The 19,175-nt window shown below is 37.3% G+C and overlaps 1 protein-coding gene across 1 annotated transcript in view; it reads right to left on the reverse strand.

Moving 5' to 3' along the window:
* Window positions 1–19,175, reverse strand: part of KCNH8 (potassium voltage-gated channel subfamily H member 8) — a 337,488-nt gene that overhangs the window by 51,550 nt on the left and 266,763 nt on the right. Inside the window, exons 9-11 of the mRNA XM_046641053.1 lie at window positions 10,915–11,114; window positions 9,792–10,041; window positions 4,271–4,485 (exon numbers count right to left, since the gene is read on the reverse strand). Of these exons, the coding sequence (XP_046497009.1) occupies window positions 4,271–4,485; window positions 9,792–10,041; window positions 10,915–11,114 (665 nt within the window). The remainder of the gene's footprint in view (window positions 1–4,270; window positions 4,486–9,791; window positions 10,042–10,914; window positions 11,115–19,175) is intronic.

The following is a 19,175-nucleotide window of genomic DNA, read 5'->3' on the forward strand; positions in this document are numbered from 1 at the left end:
TCATCAGGCCATGCTGAGCGGCGTCCCACATCCCACAATTAGAAGGACGTGCAACTAAGATATACAGCGGTGTACGGGGTGGTTTGGGGAGATAAAGCGGGGGGAAAAAAAAAAAGATTGGCAGCAGTTGTTAGCCCAGGTGCCAATCTTTTAAAAAAAAAAAAAAGGTAAAACTGGAGAATTTATCATCTTTTTTCAACAACAATTGCTTTTTATTACTCCACAACCACAACACCACCACCGAGTCAGTGTCTACCACGTGCAAAGCACATGAGATATTTATGTATAGCCATATCAATATCTCAGCTTCAGTGTATTAGTATTATTAATTTTTAAAAACAGATATTTTAGATACTTGTCAATCATTTTATTTATCACAAATTCATAATTCTTATGCTAAGGCAAACTAAATTTCACAATCAATAACACATGAGTTTGTGCTAAAATCAATTTTACAGTGTTTACCACGAGAAGCAGTGAAGCTAATTTCTTATATCTGCATAGACAGAAATAGCTAAATTAATCTACGCCATTATTGGGGCCATCCAGGAGATATAAATAAGGGCAAATATAGAAAATACACTGAGTGCATAAAATGCATAATTAGCATGAGGTCAAAACAGTACTAGCTAGCCTTTTCACAAACTTAGAAAGTATTTTATACATTTTAATTTTCCTATGGGAATTGGATGAGCTGTCATTCTAAAGTGACATAATTTATCGCAGTTCTAGGAGTCATAGCTTACTGCTACATGCATATCCCTTCTTAATTTTAACTATTTCTTAAAATACTTTTTGGGTCTTTGTTTCAAAATGAGTTGGCTATCAGGTTTCTCTTCATCAGATGTTCTGGTAGCTCTCTATGTCACTTGATAGCTTATAAGCTACTTGGGGTAAAAGGTAACATCTAGAAGGCAAAATTACAAAGACATAGGCAACCAAAGGGAAGAGTTAAGCTAATACGTATGAGAAATAGTGGGGAATTTGAGAATGAAGGGAAAGCACAGAAGAGAGGAGAGGAGAGAGGCGAGAGCAATAATAAAGGGCTGAACAACGTGGCAGAGTGGCCAAGTGATTTTTAAGAAGAAGGGTACATAGACAAGTTGTATTTATACTGTTTGCATTTTCATTACGCAGACATTCCTCCTTTTAGAACCCATTGCCCAACCTTCCACAAAGGCTCCAACCCACCAAAAAACCTTGCGCGATTGGATATTTTTGTTTGTGTGTGCATGGAAATTAAAGAAAGGGGCCGGGTTCCACTTGGGTCTGAAACAGAGCAGAGTTGCAGAACAGAGAGCAGGAATTCATAATCATAGGTTACCAGCGGAATATAAACTTCCCTAAAAGCCATAATATGCCTAGAAAGAGCACGAGACTTTTTCCCAAGGGATGGTGTTAGGGAGAAGGGTAGTTCAAATTTACTCAGCCTCTAGAAAGCACAGCATCCCAGGATCTTGGATATATATGTAAACAGAAGTTTTGAGTAATAAAAGATTAGAAAATATAAAACAATAAAGATTTCAGAGGTAAGCTTCAGGTCTCATTTACCCTTAAAAATGTAGCTCATAAGGAGCCCTCTGAAAGAAGCAATACTTTTGGTTCCAGCCGTAATGACATAGGTTATATTGAACTAACCCTACAGTAAAAAATAATCATAAATCTGAACAATATACATAAAATAACTGTTTGAAAGCATTGGAGAGTGAGAGACTCAGGTAAGACGTGAAGGGCTGTGATCCCCGGGAAAAGGGAAGCTGGCCAGTGTGAGCAGCACATTTACCCAGGCATTTTCCTGAGGGAGTTTTCTATTTCATTGTGAGGTAGAATAGAACAGACTAGAAAGGAGGAAGCTTACTGGCTGAGGACACAGAAGATGAAGTTCAGGCATACCAAACCATCGGGGATTTGCAGGATAACATTCCAGAGAGGAGGTAACAGCATTAACGTGGCCCTTGAGGCCTTAGCCAGCTCCTCCTTGGAGCACACACAGAGAGTGCTCCAGGAAACGCAGAGGAAAACAGCAACTGGGCGGCTAAATGGCAGAGCAGCGATTTCAGCACCAGGTGGTGCGGAGGAGATGAAGGCTAGAGTTCAAGCCGTGCCAAATCAGAGGGGCCTTGGGAAGCATCCAAGGCTTTCACCTGAGATCCCAGAACAACCACGTCGTAGGACTGAGGGCCACACCCCTAGAGTAAGAGTGAACTGAAATAAACCAGCTCGATAAAGCCTAGGAGGAATTATGGACGGGATGAAATGATTCACTGGTCCTCTACCTGCCTGCCAAAAGAAAATCTTATCCTATTTGGAGGAAAAGAATATGAACAATTTTTCATAGTAATATCTAGATTTAAACAAAATTATGACACCTGCTAAAAAAAGGGAACCAAATGACCAAAAAGCAAGAGAGAGAAAAATAACAGAAAATGAAAATAGTCCCACTCAGACATTGGAATTTTAAAATCACTATGACTGATGTTCCAGCAAATAGAAAAAAAAGCATAAAAAATTTGATCAAATATAAAGATCTTTAAAAAGTAATCAAATAAAAAGAAAGTAGGGATTGAGGACCAATATTTTCCACTTTTCCATGCTGAGGAATGTTGGCTATTTCTTTCTCTTCCTCATTTCTTTTTTCCTTTTTGGTTGCATCCAACTTCTAACTCACCTCCATTCTTCAAAAATAGTTGTCACATGAGGCTGTCATGGAGATCACAAAAAACACTGGTAGTTTTAAAATTTTCTCTATTGAATAGGAAGATACGAAAATTGCCTTCAAGAAGAAGAGACAACGGAACTAATAGAAAGTGTATAGATTTCTTGTTTGTTTCTTTTGGGGGGGGGGGAAGATTAGCCCTGAGCTAACATCTGCTGCCAATCTTCCTCTTTTTGCTGAGGAAGACTGGCCCTGAGCTAACTTCTGTGCCCATCCTCCTCTACTTTGTATGTGGGACACCTATCACAGCATGGCTTGCCAAATGGTGCCTTGTCTGCACCCGGGATCCAAACGGGCAAACCCCGGGCCGCCGACACGGAATGTGCGAACATAACCCTTGGGCCGCCAGGCCAGTCCAGAAAGTGTATAAATTTTTAAATGACAGATACCTCAGCTCATATGCTATCCCTGCCCACTACGAGTTTGTGTGATGACATATAAATTACTCAACTATTCTGAATCTGTTTTCTCATCCAAAAAAATTGATGGATGCTTACCTTAAAAAGTCATTTGAAGCACTAAATGAGACGCTTTATATAGGCAGAGTGCTTAGCTCAAATAGATTCCCAAGAAATATCGATACCTCCTTTGCTGTTTGCTATCATCAATGGGGAGAGGCACACATTCAAAACTGGTAATCTTGAACTTCAGAATGGCATACCATCGAAGTATTGACGTCATTTGATATCCTCAACCAAGATGAGGTAATACAAAATTTGGATTCTTTCTCTACCTTTCAAAGTGGAGAATATTAATGACTAACAAAATGTCTGCACAACGTGAGTTAGTCCAAACAACTGCTTCTTAAACCCTTAGGAAAAAATTGAGTATTGCAAATATCTCGGATAGAGTTCAGGACAGCAGGTCAAGGCTTTTGTTGTCACAGAATGCTATGCATGCTCTGGCTTGCCTTTCAACAATCATTCCTATTAAATCATTTGTCCCTCTGACACATCTAATGTAGTCATGTTCACGATCAGCTTAATCACAGGATGCAGTATAGTACATATTTTGACAGGAAAGCTGTTTGTATAAGCTGAAACATGCAGCAAATATATAATTTCATAAAGTGTCATTATGCTTTCTTTGGCTTGAATCCTTTTATGCATATTTAGTCATTTTAAGATAGACTGTTTTGGGTACTGGTTAACAAAAAGACTGTTCTTAAGCAAAATCTATATCAAGCAAGAGTTACAAACACAGCAAACTCTGAACTACATATTCTACCTGGAAATCTTTCAATTCTGGAGATATCACACATCTCTAGCTAAACGTCATATATCATTGAAATTGCTTCTAAACACATGAAAATAAACAAGAAAGAAACTGAGTTAAGAGAAGTCATCCATAAAAAATACTTTCTTAGAATGTTGACAATAAACTCCAGGTTTGACTTGTGGCTATTTATTTAATTGCCTAACTAGTGGCTGAATAATCATACCTTATATATTCAGAGACTTTTAAAGTGAGGTCATGACGTCTGCCTGTACTGTTATAAATGATCTCCAGGGCCCGTGTTATTAGGTCTCAGCACTAATTAGAAGTGAGACTTACATCACTCTCATGACCTTCGCGAAGGTTGTATGTGAGGTCATGCTGAATGTCTTCCATGAATTTGTGAGCATATTCTGGGTAAAGGTCTAGCACTTCAAAGAGTCCTTTGAGGATGATGCACTGGAGATCACAGTAGGTTAAAGCCTTCACATCTGCATTGGTCTTGATCACTTGGTCCTTAATTGATAGATTTGCTCCAATTAAATCCCCTTTCCCTTGAAACAGTGAAAAAAGAGAAATGTCACTTTAAAAAAAAGCATGTTTAGGACTGGAAACTTCATTTGATTCACAGGCTTCCCTTCTCTGAGATTAGACTGAAAAGAGAAGAGGGACCTTTTTCCGGGGCAGGGTTTCTAAACTTGGCAGCATTGAGATTTGGGGCCTGGTAATTGTCTGTTGTTTGGGGGCTGTTCCGTACATAGTAGAATGCTTAGCAGCCGCTCTCATCCCCCACCCCCAGCGATGACAACCCAAAATATCTTCAGACATTGCCAACTGTCCCCTGGTGGGCAAAACTGTTCCCAGCAGAGAATACTTGTCTAGAGGAGAAAGACCAGAGACCCAGAATTAGGAACTGTAGGTCACAGATGGGCTCCAGACAAGTCCCTCACAGGATTCGGTAAACGACTTTAGACAAACCAGTTGACACTTTTGTCACAGTTGTCTTAACGGTTCAAGAGAAATAACAAAAGCTCAAATTTTTCTGAGTGTAAAAGAGGCTCTGTGTAAGACCATCAAGATGTGGATTAATCATTTTGATTCTAGCACTTAGAATAATAATGTAAGCTTCATCGTCGGCTTTCTAACATACTCGGCTTGTTTTATTTATCTCTGAACATGGCTACAAGACAGGTGGGTGATGTGGAAAGAGGTTTTCTCCTTCCCTCATCTCAGGGTTGGGAGGCAGAGATAACAGAGATAACCATTGAACATTATGGACAGTGAAATCTACTACATAAAAATGTAAAACATGTCATGGTTCTAATGCTCTGTGACAGTATAAAAACCCCATTTGCTCCATCCAAAAAGAAAGTGAATAAATGAAAACTATGAGCTCTTCACTTGTGGCACTACAGAGAGAGAGCTCTAGCACCGCTTTACCTAAGCCACCTATGGCCCGCCCCACACCCAGCACCCCCGATCTTTTGTCTGCAATACCTCAGCCTATGAGTCTTGGGCTGGATTTCCCTGCCTGGGAACCAGCTTGCTTCCTTGAGTGAGCTGACCAGATGATATTGCACAATTTATTCCGATCTTTAAAATCTTTAAATTGATTTGACTCAGTTTAACTTAGCGGGAAGGTGAGCATAAATGTAAGAGCTAATGAACAGCTGATTACAGCTTCACATTTATTTTAGACACAGTTATTAATTCACTCAGCATCCATGTGAGAAACATGACAGAAAAGCCATTCAATTCTCAGACAAACTTTGGTTAAAAGCTGAAGTAATATGATCAAGTTCACAGAGGACACTGGCGCTAGCTACATGGCTACAGCTTAGGAGTTTCTGAGTCTTTACTTTGTCCTCAAATAGCATCATGCCTAGCTTTAACTTTTATTTTTTTCAATGGCCACTTTGCTCCATTTCATAGGCAACCAACAATAAACAATTGACCAACAAAAAAAGCCACCAAGAAAATAATATCTTTGGAATGTTATAGAAGGAACTGCCCGTCCTGTGTTCAATTAATTTTGTAACTTCTAAAGTTTTATTTTTTTATTGTGCCCAGCATTTCCAGAAGCAAAGTTTCTGGCATGTAGCAGGCTTCAATAAAAATCTGTTTTACTGAATTTGACAGTAAAAGGAAACATGCCAAATTAACCATGAATACCTGAAATATTCATAAATATTTACGGCACAGCAAAAACTTGAGCATTTTTAAATTATCAAATTGTATCTCAGTATTATCTTTGAATTAATATTGGATTTAAACCTTGAAATTGAGCCTATTTGGCAGAAGCAAAAAAAGATTGAAATCTATACATATAGACACTACGGGCAAAAACAGCCACATGGTGCTGATGAATTCAAGTCTGATTTTTTGTTGTCATCAATACTGCTAAACTTGGAAATTTCATTTCTTGCATATTTTGTTAGAAATCTAAATTGCTGCTCAAAAATTCCAAGTTGGGTACTGGTGCAAGATGTAAATATAGCCGGGGTGCCTTGAATACAGCAAATTTTCAAATTTTGTATATCTGAGGAGAATTTATTATGATGCATTATCTTGCCATAGTGAGCATTCACATTTTATTAAGCAACTGGTGTTTGGAATAACTTTAGGGCTGTCATACTTTCATACCTCGAGTGGCCATGGCTCTTTTGGCCACAATGACCCTGTTATAAAAATAGCACCAACATCTTGCCAAACTTGGCACCCTGGAAAGAATCCCAGTTTATTTATTCATTCAATGAATATTTATGGAGCACTGACGTGTGTGCCAGACCTCGTGTCGAGTCCTGGAAAGCAGACACTGGTAAGTAACAACATGGTTCTCACTCTCACTAATTTTACCGTTTTGTAGATTTCTCACTATCCAGGTTTGGGACCTAGATCTAAGCTTCTTGAGTACTCTGGGCTTCAGTATCCTTATTCTAAAAGAACAGAAAGATGTCTATGGTCACTTACAGTCTCCATTATTCAGAGTTCTATAATTGATATTTGCTAATCAGTTATTCTTCCACTGGGCAAGAAAAAAACTAAAAGTTTATGGGATGCATCTGCAAACCATCCGGGTTAGAGCTTTAACTTGTGTTTAATCATAATTAGTCAGACTAATGCCATCTGTGAAGAGTGCATTTATCAGGGCTTTGTTGTTTAAACAAGAATGAAGAAATTGGTGGGAAAACACAATTAGTGGGACATGAAATGAAGGTATAAGAGGCAAAAATGTTCTATTCCAGTAACAAATCCTGGCCTTCATGGTCAACTCCCTCCCCAGGCATCAGATTAGGAAAGGCCTTCATGCATTGACTGGACCACAGAATTGCTTGAATGAGTTACAGCTGACAGCTGTTTGGTGCTATTTCTTCCCCACGACATTACAGATTAAGTCATCTTGTTGGCAGAGTGAACATGTATTAAATATGTACAGATCAAATGTGAAGCCACGTGCTTAAGGTTATCAAAGTCAGTATTGATTTGAATTGGCCCCATAAGACAGTATTACCATAGAGAAAGTAAGATAGTCAATCTCCATTGAAATAATGTTAACCACAGAGAGAAAATATTAATAATTTATTATCTTTGTTTGGGTTTAGTCCAAATACCACGTACTCGTGTTTAAAATGGTCATGTGGCAATTTACACTTAAATCACTTTTGATGGATAACACAGTAGAAGCAAAGATGTGAAAATGTTAATCGTGGAAATCACAATTTGTGGAGGAAATTGGGCAGGAGCAAAATGCAATGGATTAAATCCTACAGCTGTTAGTAGAATTTGTTTTTTTAAACAAAGTAATCTAATTGCATTGTGTATTGCAAACAATGGTATTTACATATGTCATCAAATTTGCACCTATTGTTCTCTAGTGTTATGGATGACGCCTTCATATTCCATTCCTAGAATTATTACTAGTTACAAAATTTAAAAATTCATGACAATTATGGAAAAAAATCCACATTACCAATGTTTAAAAATGGTGCGTTATTTTTGCTTGCATGTATATCAAATCATAACGTTCTGGAAAATAACTGTGTGCCCTGTTAAATAGGCAGGCTATAAAACTTACAGTGATACTAAGGAAACTCATGAAGAAGTATTGTATGATTAAAGTTAAGTTTTTGAAGCAAACAAAAATAATTGTCACTTTTAATTTAGAAGCAGAAGATGATAGAATGACTGGCTTTTAACTTGACAAAGATGAGAAATGGGCAGGAAGAGTGCTACATTCTCTTACAAAACACACCCATAGAGACCCTCACCCTAACACTGATAATGAACTGGCCAAGCTGATGATAAACTCTTTTAGTTGCTATTTTGTGCCTTTCTATTAAGGAGGAAAACATAAGGGAGTGAGTCAAGAACTGAGCCAAAACTTTGAAAGGCAGCCGTACCTTTCCTCTGGTAAATGGTAAAGTGAAGCCAACATGCAGCAATGAAAAGCACATGGCTGTTTCACCATTCCCTAGCTTCCATCTCTTCACCTTTAATTGGGGATAATCACACCAACCTAATAGGGTTGCAAGGTTTCAATTGGATGATGGACATAAACACCTGGATCATATTAGGGAGTCAATAAATATTAGTTCTCTCTTCCAAAATATAATCTGTCTAGAAGCTTACTAACTAGAATGCAATGATTATAGGTTCTCAATGATTTATATAATTATGATAAATATATACACATATATATTATATGACTGAACATAATATATACATATGCGTTATATGACTAAACTGGTATTATTTAGAGGGGGAAAGAGCGCTGGATACAGAGTCCAAACACCTAGGTTAGCTTTGATTTTGAAAAAACGAGAAAATACCTCTCCTATCTGTCTCTTTGTGTTAGGAAGGTTGAATCAAGATCCCACAAGTGAAAATATTTTGTAAATGGTCAAGTTGTTTACAAATATTAGGTTCTTAAATATGAAATTAAAAATAAATGGAAAGTGCCACATCAGCTCCTTTTTATTAACACAAATTCTAAACATTGGTGTGCTACATTCTCGTGCAAAATATATTGCTCAGACCAGCACCTGATTCATTCATGAGCCCTCAGAAAATATTAGTTGAATAAATAAATAAACAGAGAGACAAATGAATAAATCAAATTGATTTTTTTAAGAGGTACACATAAAATTATGGATAGGGATTTTTCTACACTCACCCTACATGTCATATTTTGTCAACTGACCCTTTATTTCAATGGACACCAATTACGGCTTAATAGTTGGAAACAATTTTGTGGTCCAAGGTCTTCACAAATTGTCTTGTGAGTTTTCTTTGAGGGAATAAAAAAAGGCTATAGTCATCTTGACAGTATTGGGTTGATGATTGCTATAAGAACTCAGTCAACGCATAATCATTTTCTCTCTATTTCTATCACAGATAAAACTTAATTTTCAATGCTCTTCTCTGAATTCACTTTCCAAAAAAACACAGAAATGCCCTGTACAATCGACCAGATATTTCACCAAGAGTCAGTATATATCATGACTAATAATCTGGTTTTAGGAATCAGAAAGAACTATGTCCATTTTCTTACTATGTTATTTGGGACAAATTAAGTTAACTAAGATATTATTTATTCATTTGTAAAATAGGGATACTATTTATACCACTGGCCTTTTAACAGGGATCAAATGATGTGTTGGATATAATGCTTAACATAGCGAGATAACAATTGATAATAATAATAAATAGTTGGCAAATTAAACCCATTTGAAGAATAACCTTGAGTCCATATATTCATCCATAATTTGCTTACTCTCAATCATAGTTTTTTTTCCCCATTTCATCTCCTTAATTTTTTCTCCAGAGTAAAATTTCATGAAGCTTTTCAACTCAGACCTACCAAGAATAGCCAGCACCATGCTGTCTTTAAGAACTTCCATGGAGCCCGAGCATACAAAGTAGATGGCCTGCAAAGCATCTCCTTGACGCAGCAGGTACTCCCCCGGAGCACAGAAGGAGGTTTTGATGTGTAGAGACAGAGACCTGAGGCAGCCCCGGCTGGCACACTCAAAAAGAGACAACTGCAAGATTTCCTTGTTCAGGTGCATGGTGATGTCAGAACGCAACTCATCTGGAAAGTCTTTCAGAAGCTATGAAAGAAGGTGAAAGAGAAAATCAAGTTGGGGTAAGTCTAGTCTAATTGATTTACTTTGCAAGACAACACAGATTTCTTTCCCACTGTTTGACCAATCAGAGAGCAGAAGAAGAAGTACAAGCATGTATAATTATGGAGAGATTTCTCAATGGCCATGACCCCAGTTATGCGCTACTGAATAATCAGCTGATAATAAGTCTGGAGAAATAGAATAAATTGATAAAAGACTCTAGAATGAAAACATAAAGCTCCTTGTGACTTGCTTCTCGCAAAGACTCCTACTCAGGAGAGAAGATATGGAATGTGGACCCTCTGGTGTTTTCTCTGGTGTCATGATCAGATGAAGAGAGGAGAAACCAAATAATCACTTTAAAGATGTTGATTACTGGTTTGGTTAGGGGGTTGGTGAAATGGTTGCTTGATTTATACGATAGCTTTTTTACAGTGGTTTGGGGTGTTTCTGCAAGTCCAAAGATAACACCTTTACTGAAAAACATTTTTTTTTACTTTGTTGGTTTTAAAGGTAAATATTATTTTGATTAATCTAATATTCCAAGATTACACCATTCAACTGTCATTAAGAATTGGTTCCTGCAAAGAGAGTCAATGAGAATGAAAATAAGTCCACCTGATTGACCAAAATAGAAAGTTAATGTCAAACACTGGTCAATCCAAAGTTGTATTATGAGAACATACACCAAAGCAGAGGAAAGAGGATGGATTGGGTTTCATGAGACATTAAAATTAAAGAGTTAAAAAAGTTGGTAGGTGTGTACTTCTGTTCTGAGACCTGCATTAGAGCACCTTGCTTTTACCTTAGAATATGTGCTTTCTGCCTGAAAATGTCAACGTGAGAAATGAACATTACCTCATTTGAATCTATTCCATTGTTGACTGACCAGGTTGTTTGGAAATACTCGAGCATCCTCTGCTTGAGCTGCTGGGGCAGGTGATGGACACGTATGAAGTCCTTCAGATCCTTCGTTCTAGTGTGGTAGAGGGACCATCTGGAGTACATCCTCTGTATGATCGCCGTCACGTTTCCAAATACCAAGGCATGCATCAAGGCTGAAGGAAGAACACAACACAAAACGGGGGAGAGAGATGATGGAGGGCTCACTTCTTAAGTCTCAGTTTACAGTCTATGTATCCCGAGCCAGAGCAGAGTATGCTTACGTGGCCACAGTGATGCGGCTATTTTGGTATGAGCCTTTTGGTGCAGCCACTTTGTCACCGACCTGATACGGTCATTTTGATTTCATATGGCCTGATCAGAATAAAAACATCTTTTAAAAATACTCAGTATGATGCAAAATAAGCCCCTTTGACCCACATTTAATCTGTTAGCTGCCATTCTAGCTATGACAAACTTTTATTTTGCACTCTATTCACATCTGTATTATTTTAGTAGCTTGGTATAGTTTAATGGGTATGATGAAATAGTTTTAATAATTTCATAGAATAAACTATCAAGTTATAGTTTAATGGTTATTTTTTATTATAATTACAAATATGTTTTAAAAAATAAGTCTATCATAACTGAGTAGCCTTTATGGGAATATTAGTCTCTTCTCCAAAGCCATCATTTAAAATTAGTTATAGCGGGGCTGGCCCAGTGGTGCAGCAGTTAAGTTCGCGCGTTCCACTTCTCGGTGGCCCGGTGTACGCCGGTTCAGATGCCGGGTGCGGACATGGCATTGCTTGGCAAAAGCCATGCTGTGGTAGGTGTCCTACGTGTAAAGCAGAGGAAGATGGGCATGGATGTTAGCTCAGGGCCAGTCTTCCTCAATAAAAAGAGGAGGATTGGCAGTAGTTAGCTCAGGGCTAATCTTCCTCAAAAAAAGAAAAAAATTAGTTATAGGATATTAAATGTAGCATATTTATGTTAACAAATATTGAGGAACTTGTTAGAAATGGAATTGAGGATTTCCTGAGCAATCTGAAGCTGAGACGAATATGTCTTCAAACCCCAACCTCATCCCAGCTCCATAGTCATTTTAATTTTAAGGGAGATATCAGAAAATTCGAGACTGTCAAGAAACAAATGAGTTCACAGAGAAACACAAGTATTCTGCTTAGAGTTATCATTACCCTCCTGAGAAGAAGAGGGTGGTAAATAACTACACGACCATTGTTTTGATGAGGTTTCTCGGTTAGATAGTATTTAAGCTCCACTTTCTTGCTGAGCCCTCCCTTTCTGAAACTACTACCAAAGCGTGAAGAGAGAGATTTTGCTCACCAGAATCTGACAGTGGGTGGGGATTGGAGATGGATTTTCTACTGGAAAAAATAGAGCGAGTGAAAGGACTTCAGTTTCCAGGAGTTGCCCACCGTGGGAGGTGGTCAAATATCTTGAAGTCAGAAAAGGGGTGACAAATTTTGCGCTAGTCAGCCAAACAGAACTGGAATGGCCTCTGCAGATGCCAGCAGATAGCTGGAGAGGGCCTTGGACCCACGTGGAGATGTGAAACTGCGAGAGAGATGAGAGCCAGGTGTACTCACACTTATGGGAAATTAATTTTCAGGGATATTCAGATTTAGCCCTGATCCTCATCTTGGGGAGAGATTGGCAATGAGGTAAGAAGCTCAGGCATTGAGTGAAATCCTCTGTTTCAGCAGTTTTGGTAAAAAAAAAAAAAAAAGACACTAAAAATTTAGTAGTTTGTCTATTAGGATCTATCAAAATCTCCTTGTGCCAAAATTTCACGGTCCAGGGAATTATGTTAAAACTTTCTTAGCATCAAAATGAGTAAATTAGTGCAAATGTGTGAACATGTTATTACATTTATCCTCCTGAATATTTCAGGATAGCCCCAATTCAAATTCTTTTTATCCCCCTACACTTACCAGAAATTATTAACCATTGGAATAGTAATTTCAATATAATCTAACAAGGGAATTAAAATTTTTAATAAGTTATATATCATCACTCATCTATGGAAAATACAGCCACCATGCCTATAAAGTCATCCTGTAATAACAAGAAAGGCCTGAATATTTTGGAGAAGTTACTAGAACAGGGTTAAACTTAGGTATATATACAGGAGGCAATATAATGTTGCAGACAGAATGTGGACTTCAGAATCAGACATGTCTGGATTTGAACCCTGGCTTTACTATCACTTCTTAGCTCTTGTAAACTAGGCAAGACACGTAATTTTCTTTCAGGGACTCAGTCCCTTTACATGTCAATGGGCATAATAGTACCTTACTCATAGGGCTATTTCAAGATTTAAAGAGTTAATATATTTTTTTCAGTGTCTAGTATATGTGTGAAAAACAGTGGGTGCTCAATTTATGTTAATTTTTCCCACGAAAGTGAAAAGTGTTACGAATTTTCAGCATGCTCAGTAGAGTAAAATTTGGGGAAAAGGACCCAGATTTAAGAGATTTCAGATTTAAGAGGTTCCAACAACCTCTTAAATAATTAAAAGTGGTTCTTGGTGGATATAACTTCTTGATGACAGAAATTTGAGAAGTATTCAATAGGTGCCTGCTACGTGCAAGTACATGTAAGTATATATTCTTTCTGAATGATCAAAAATGAAATGTCTTCCAATGGGTCAAAAATATCCCAAGAACAATGTATACTGCTTAACAACTTACAGTTGAATGGTTCTTGGTAGACTCTAAATAGAGGTTCATTCTTCCGTATGGTTCTGATGCTTAGGTATTTTATTTGTAAGAGGAGATCTCTATTTATGATAAACATTCAGCAAACAAAAGAACTGATTCTTCTCCAAGTCTAAGAAATTAAACACTGATTTCAGGCTCTGTTAATACACTTATGGGCTCAGTATTTGGGAGCCCTACCATCTGTAAAAGTATGTAACAGTCTTTTATGGAGCTTGAACTGAGTACCGAGAACAATTTTATTTCATTTGTTTTAACACTGCTTTCCTTAATTACGCGTATGATTTTAACTTTGCTTTGCTTAATTATAATGTGGGTAAAGCACTTAAAGTAAGAGAAGTAATATGCTCAGATCATTTAGCACCTTAATTGTACATTATCAATAAAATGAATTACTGGATTAATTGCAGCATTCATAATTGTTGGAAAGTGCTACTCTATGTCGGAGTCACCATAATTTCAAAGTCTCATTTCAGCATAGGAAAATACTTCTAATTTAAGTAGTTAAAAACATAGAGGCCTAGCTCTCATAGTTTTTCTGTTTCCAAAGTTATTGTCCCTCTGTCACTGGTTATCAGTTTCACACTAGCAAAGAGTGTCTATAACCGTCAGCCCAAATCACTCCATCTGCTCTGAAAGTTTGACTCAAGAACTTCCATATCCAGGTCAGTGTGGAAATTACCGTTCACTTTTCCTTCGACTCCTAGCAGATTTGAGGTATACAGTTCTTAAAGTAGCACACCAGGCCTGCTGCTGAGTGTGTGGGAGGCTCTTTTTTTGTGTGTAGGAGTTTGGTATAGAATGCATTTTGTAAAATGTCATCTTGCTGTCAGGTCTTTGGAGGAACCTCAACAACTGGAATCTAAGAAGAAAGTAAACAGACTTCTCTCTCTCACTCCCTTCCCGATACTTCTCTTTCTGGATTTTGGGTGACATTGTTCTCCTTTGCTCTTCTATGGCCAACTACTTTGCAGTTCCTTCAGAGTCTGCATAGGGACTGTATTCTCCTGATGTAAAAGGAGACCAGGGCTCAGGCTTTGGGTAATCTTAGCTGTCCTCCTCTCTCTCCCACCTACTCATTGCCCTGGAATTTTCCACTCCTTGCTACAAGTACACCAGGTTGTGGATGGCAGATGGTTGCGAAAATAGAGAGTGAGAACAATTTCCTGAGTGAAGAATTTAAATGGCAGTCTAAAGACATCTTAAAAAGGGCCTGAATTTGTGAACACCATAGCTCAAACGGGTCCAATAGAATCATGTCAGGACACTTTGCACAGGATAAGAAGACCCAAGGAAAGCCTTGACTATTGAGTTTCTACTTTTTTCATGTAAACAATGCCTCATTTAAAGTGGACATGTCCTCTGAGAGAGTTGTCTTCACTAGAAGCTGTACATACCCTCTGAGGCTGAGTTGATGTCCTCATCAGTTGGGTCTAACTCATTAGATTTCTCTTAGGCAGCCATTACTATGTGTGATAGAAGAACTTCTAAAGATGTGGGAAAATGTTCTCAATATATTTTGTTTGGTGGCAAAAATGATATGTGTAGTTGATATAAATATTTCAGAAAATAGGGGTATATAAATGTAAAAGACTGAAAAGGTTATCTTTTGGTGATAGGATTCTATGCAATTTTATTTTTGGTGTGGATTTGCCAGTCTTTTCTACATGTGCGTTGTAACAGTAAAAATGAAAATGGAAAAAGAAAGAACATCTAAGTACCTATTTCCTTTGCCAAACTGTGAACTCCTTAAGGGAGAGCCTGACGTCAGTCATCTTTGTTTCCTCAGCATCTAACACAGTGCCTGGCATAATTTAAGTGGGCCATAAATATTTATGAAACTGAAATGAACCTCTGATAGTTTGACACTTTCTTTAAAAAGTTTTATAATCATGTGGGTCAGGCCTGGTGTAGCAGTGGTTAAGTTCGCATGCTCCGCCTCAGTGGCCTGGGGTTCGCCAGTTGGGATCCTGGGCTCGGATCTAGCACTGCTCATCAAGCCATGCTGTGGCAGCCATCCCATATATAAAGTAGAGGAAGAAGGGCGTAGATGTTAGCTCAGGGCCAATCTTCCTCAGCGAAAAGAAAAGGATTGGCGGTGGATGTTAGCTCAGGGCTAATCTTCCTCCAAAAGAAAAATAGTTTCATAATTGTAAGTGGTTAGAAAATTTATGAACAGTTCATACCCAAACCTATCCCTTCACCCCCATTCCACTCCCCAAAGGCAATCTTTTAAAATTATTTCATGTAGCTCTTGTGATTATCACTGATATTTTAGACAATATGATTTTACTTCTATTGTGTAACTCATCATGTTAAGACAATACTTGAAAACAACCCGACATGAAAGGTGAGAACTCAGCTTGCTGCTACCCACCTTCTCATTCCACTTTTGTTAGTTATGTTATTATTTTTAGCTCATCTATTATAATTGTACAAGGTATTAATATCAAAGACACACAATGAGAAGATTACACAAATACTAAATGGATGGCTCATTGAGATTTCTTGGAGTGAGCAGACCCATGGAATCATCCCCCAGATGGATAAGCAGAATATGATCGGTGTGCTAGGGCCTCTCCTCTGCTCCCTTCACAGTCACTAACCAGCCCCATCACCAAAGGTAACCACAGTTATGAATTGTATTACAATCAATAAGCTTTGCCTACTTTTAAACTTTCTCTAAACAAAATCATACAATATGTACTTTTTTGTGCCAGGTTTCTCTGATCAGCATTGAGTTTGTAAGATTCATCCATGTGGTTGCATGATGTAACAGTTCATTCATTCTCATTACTGTATAGTATTCTATTGAATAATTATTTCATAATTTACTTGTTTATTCTCCTATTAATGGGCTTTCCCAGTTTGAGATTCTTACAACAATGCTTCTACAAGCATCTATGTACATGCCTTTTGATGTATATATGTATGTATTTCTGTTGGATATACACTCAGAAGTTGAACTGTTGAGTCACTGAGTATAGGTATATTCAGATTTGGTAGCTATTGACAAAAGTGTTGCACTGGTGACGCACCCATCAACAGTACAGGAGAAGTCAAGATGTTCCACATCCTCGCAAACTCAGAGTGGTCAGTGGTTTTACATATAGCATTCTGGTGAATGTAAATGCTATCAAGTTTTGATCTTAATTTGCATAACCTTGATGAAGGATGTTGAGCACCTATTTATATGTTTATTGTCTATTCAAGTATAGAAATCTATTTTTGAAGTACTTTTTAAATTTTTACACATTTTTGGGTTGTCTACTCTTTTCTTATTGACTTATAAAAGTTCTTTACATGTGATTGATAAAAGTCTTTTATCAGGTAAATGCTTGCAAATGTCTTCTCCTATCCTGTGGCTTGCCTCTTCACACTCTTAACAATGTCTTTTGATAAATAGAAATTTTGTCGTTCAGTTTATCAATCTTTCCTTTATGGTTAAGGCTTTTTGTATCATTTTAAAGAAACCTTGCCAAATCCAAAGTCATGAAAATATTCTCTTATATTATCTTTTGGGGGCTTTATTGTTTTCTCTTTCACATTTAGATCAAAATCCATCTTGAATTAATTTTAATGTATAGTTTTTTGTTTTTTATTTTGTGAGGAAGATTGGCCCTGAGCTAACATCTGTTGCCAATCCTCCTCTTTTTGCTTGAGGAAGCTTGTCCCTCAGCTAACATATATGCCAATCTTCCTCTGTTTTGTATGTGGGGTGCTGGCACAGCGTGGGTTGATGAGCAGTTGATAGATCCATGCCCAGGATCTGAACCTGCAAACCTCGAGATGCTGAAGCAGGGTGTGGGAACTTAACCACTACACCACTGGCTGGCCCCTAATGTACAGTTTTAAGAGGAGTCAAGGTTGTTTTTCAACATGTGGATATACATTTGACCCAGCAACATTTATTGAAAGTCTCATCATTTCTCCCTTTGCATTGCAGTGTCACCTATGTCATAAGTAAAGTGACCATGTGTGTGCAGGCCTGTTTCTGCATTCTCTTGTATTCCATTGGCCTACTTGTCTGTTCCTGAATCAACACTATATTTTCTTAATTACTGTAACTTTATAATAAATCTTGATATCTATAGCACAATTCTTCCGATTCTCTTCTTCTTTATGATTGCTTTAACTAGTTTTAGTTCTGCATTTCCACGAAGTTTTAGAAACAGTCTGCCATTTTTTAAACAAACACACATCTACTGGGATTTTTATTGAGATTGCATTGAATCTTTAGATTAATTTGGGTAAAATTGGTCTCTAAAATATTGAGTTTCAAAAACGTCACCATTTTATATCCTTCCATTATTTTAAATCATTTGTAAATTTTCTCACTAATGTTCTGTGGTTTTCTGTGTAGCAGTATTGCACATTTTTAAAGATTTATTCCTATATACTTGATATTTTTGTAAGCATTTTTCATATTTCATTTTCTAATTGTTTGTTTCTAGCATATAGAAATACAATTGATTTTTCCTGTATTGCATATTGACCTTGTATCTATCAGTCTAACTAAAATTCACTTACTAATTCTAACAGTTGTCTGTAGCTTTTAAGGTTGCTTTTTGTTTTGAGCGTTCTCAGAGTTCACATGGATTTGTCTAGGTATGGATTTTTTCCTCATTGTTTTTGCTTAATCTATTTGATAGTTTTACATTTTCTTCTCACAAATCAATGTTTTGCACACCCTATATTTACAGATGCTCAGATGGAAGCTTCTGCTTTTTCCTTCCTCCTCACGGAGCCTGTGAGTGCCTCTGCCCTAGGTAATTATCTGGGGTTTTGGCAGTCACCTGCAACATTTAATATTGCTACTGCCTGCTTTTGTAGTAAATATTGCATCGCTGTCATTCGCAATTCATCAGCCTTGTGTGAGGATTCCTAATAAAACACCTTAGACTTGAGTCCATGATAATATATATTTAGAGTCTTTAAAAATAATTAGTTGTGCATATTTATAGAAATTAAGTGAATACAATCAATTTACAGTATATAATGAAATGGATATTTTATGAGAAGTTTGCTAGGTCTTAGTGAATCCTGGCTTTTCAACTCACTACATCTCTGCTGCCTTATGTCTAAATTGGAGTGTTAATAACCTCTATCTCACTGTGTTATGAGAATTAAACGAACAAAGTGTTCAATATTGTGACCTCTTATGATTAGTTCTCAAAGTTATGCAAGTAATTAGTTAATTAGGAAATATTAAAATGAAGGCATCATTTCTCCTAACCTAGAGTAATTGTCACAATCAGAGTCATTTTCCACAAACACCAATTTGGGAAGCTCTAACTAATAAATTCAAGTTGCTTAGATGCATTTGGCATTCAAAACCACTGGTTTCCTAAGTGCTACTCAAGTCACCTAAATGCTTTAGTGCCACCTACAAATGAGCACTGATTTTGCACCAGGATAATTTGCTCAAGAAACATTTAACAAGTGACAAATTGACATTATCTGATTATTTGCCACATCTTTTGGCTTTGTGACCAG

The sequence above is a fragment of the Equus quagga genome, chromosome 1 (genome assembly GCF_021613505.1).
Source record: "Equus quagga isolate Etosha38 chromosome 1, UCLA_HA_Equagga_1.0, whole genome shotgun sequence".
Classification (NCBI taxonomy): Eukaryota; Metazoa; Chordata; class Mammalia; order Perissodactyla; family Equidae; genus Equus; species Equus quagga.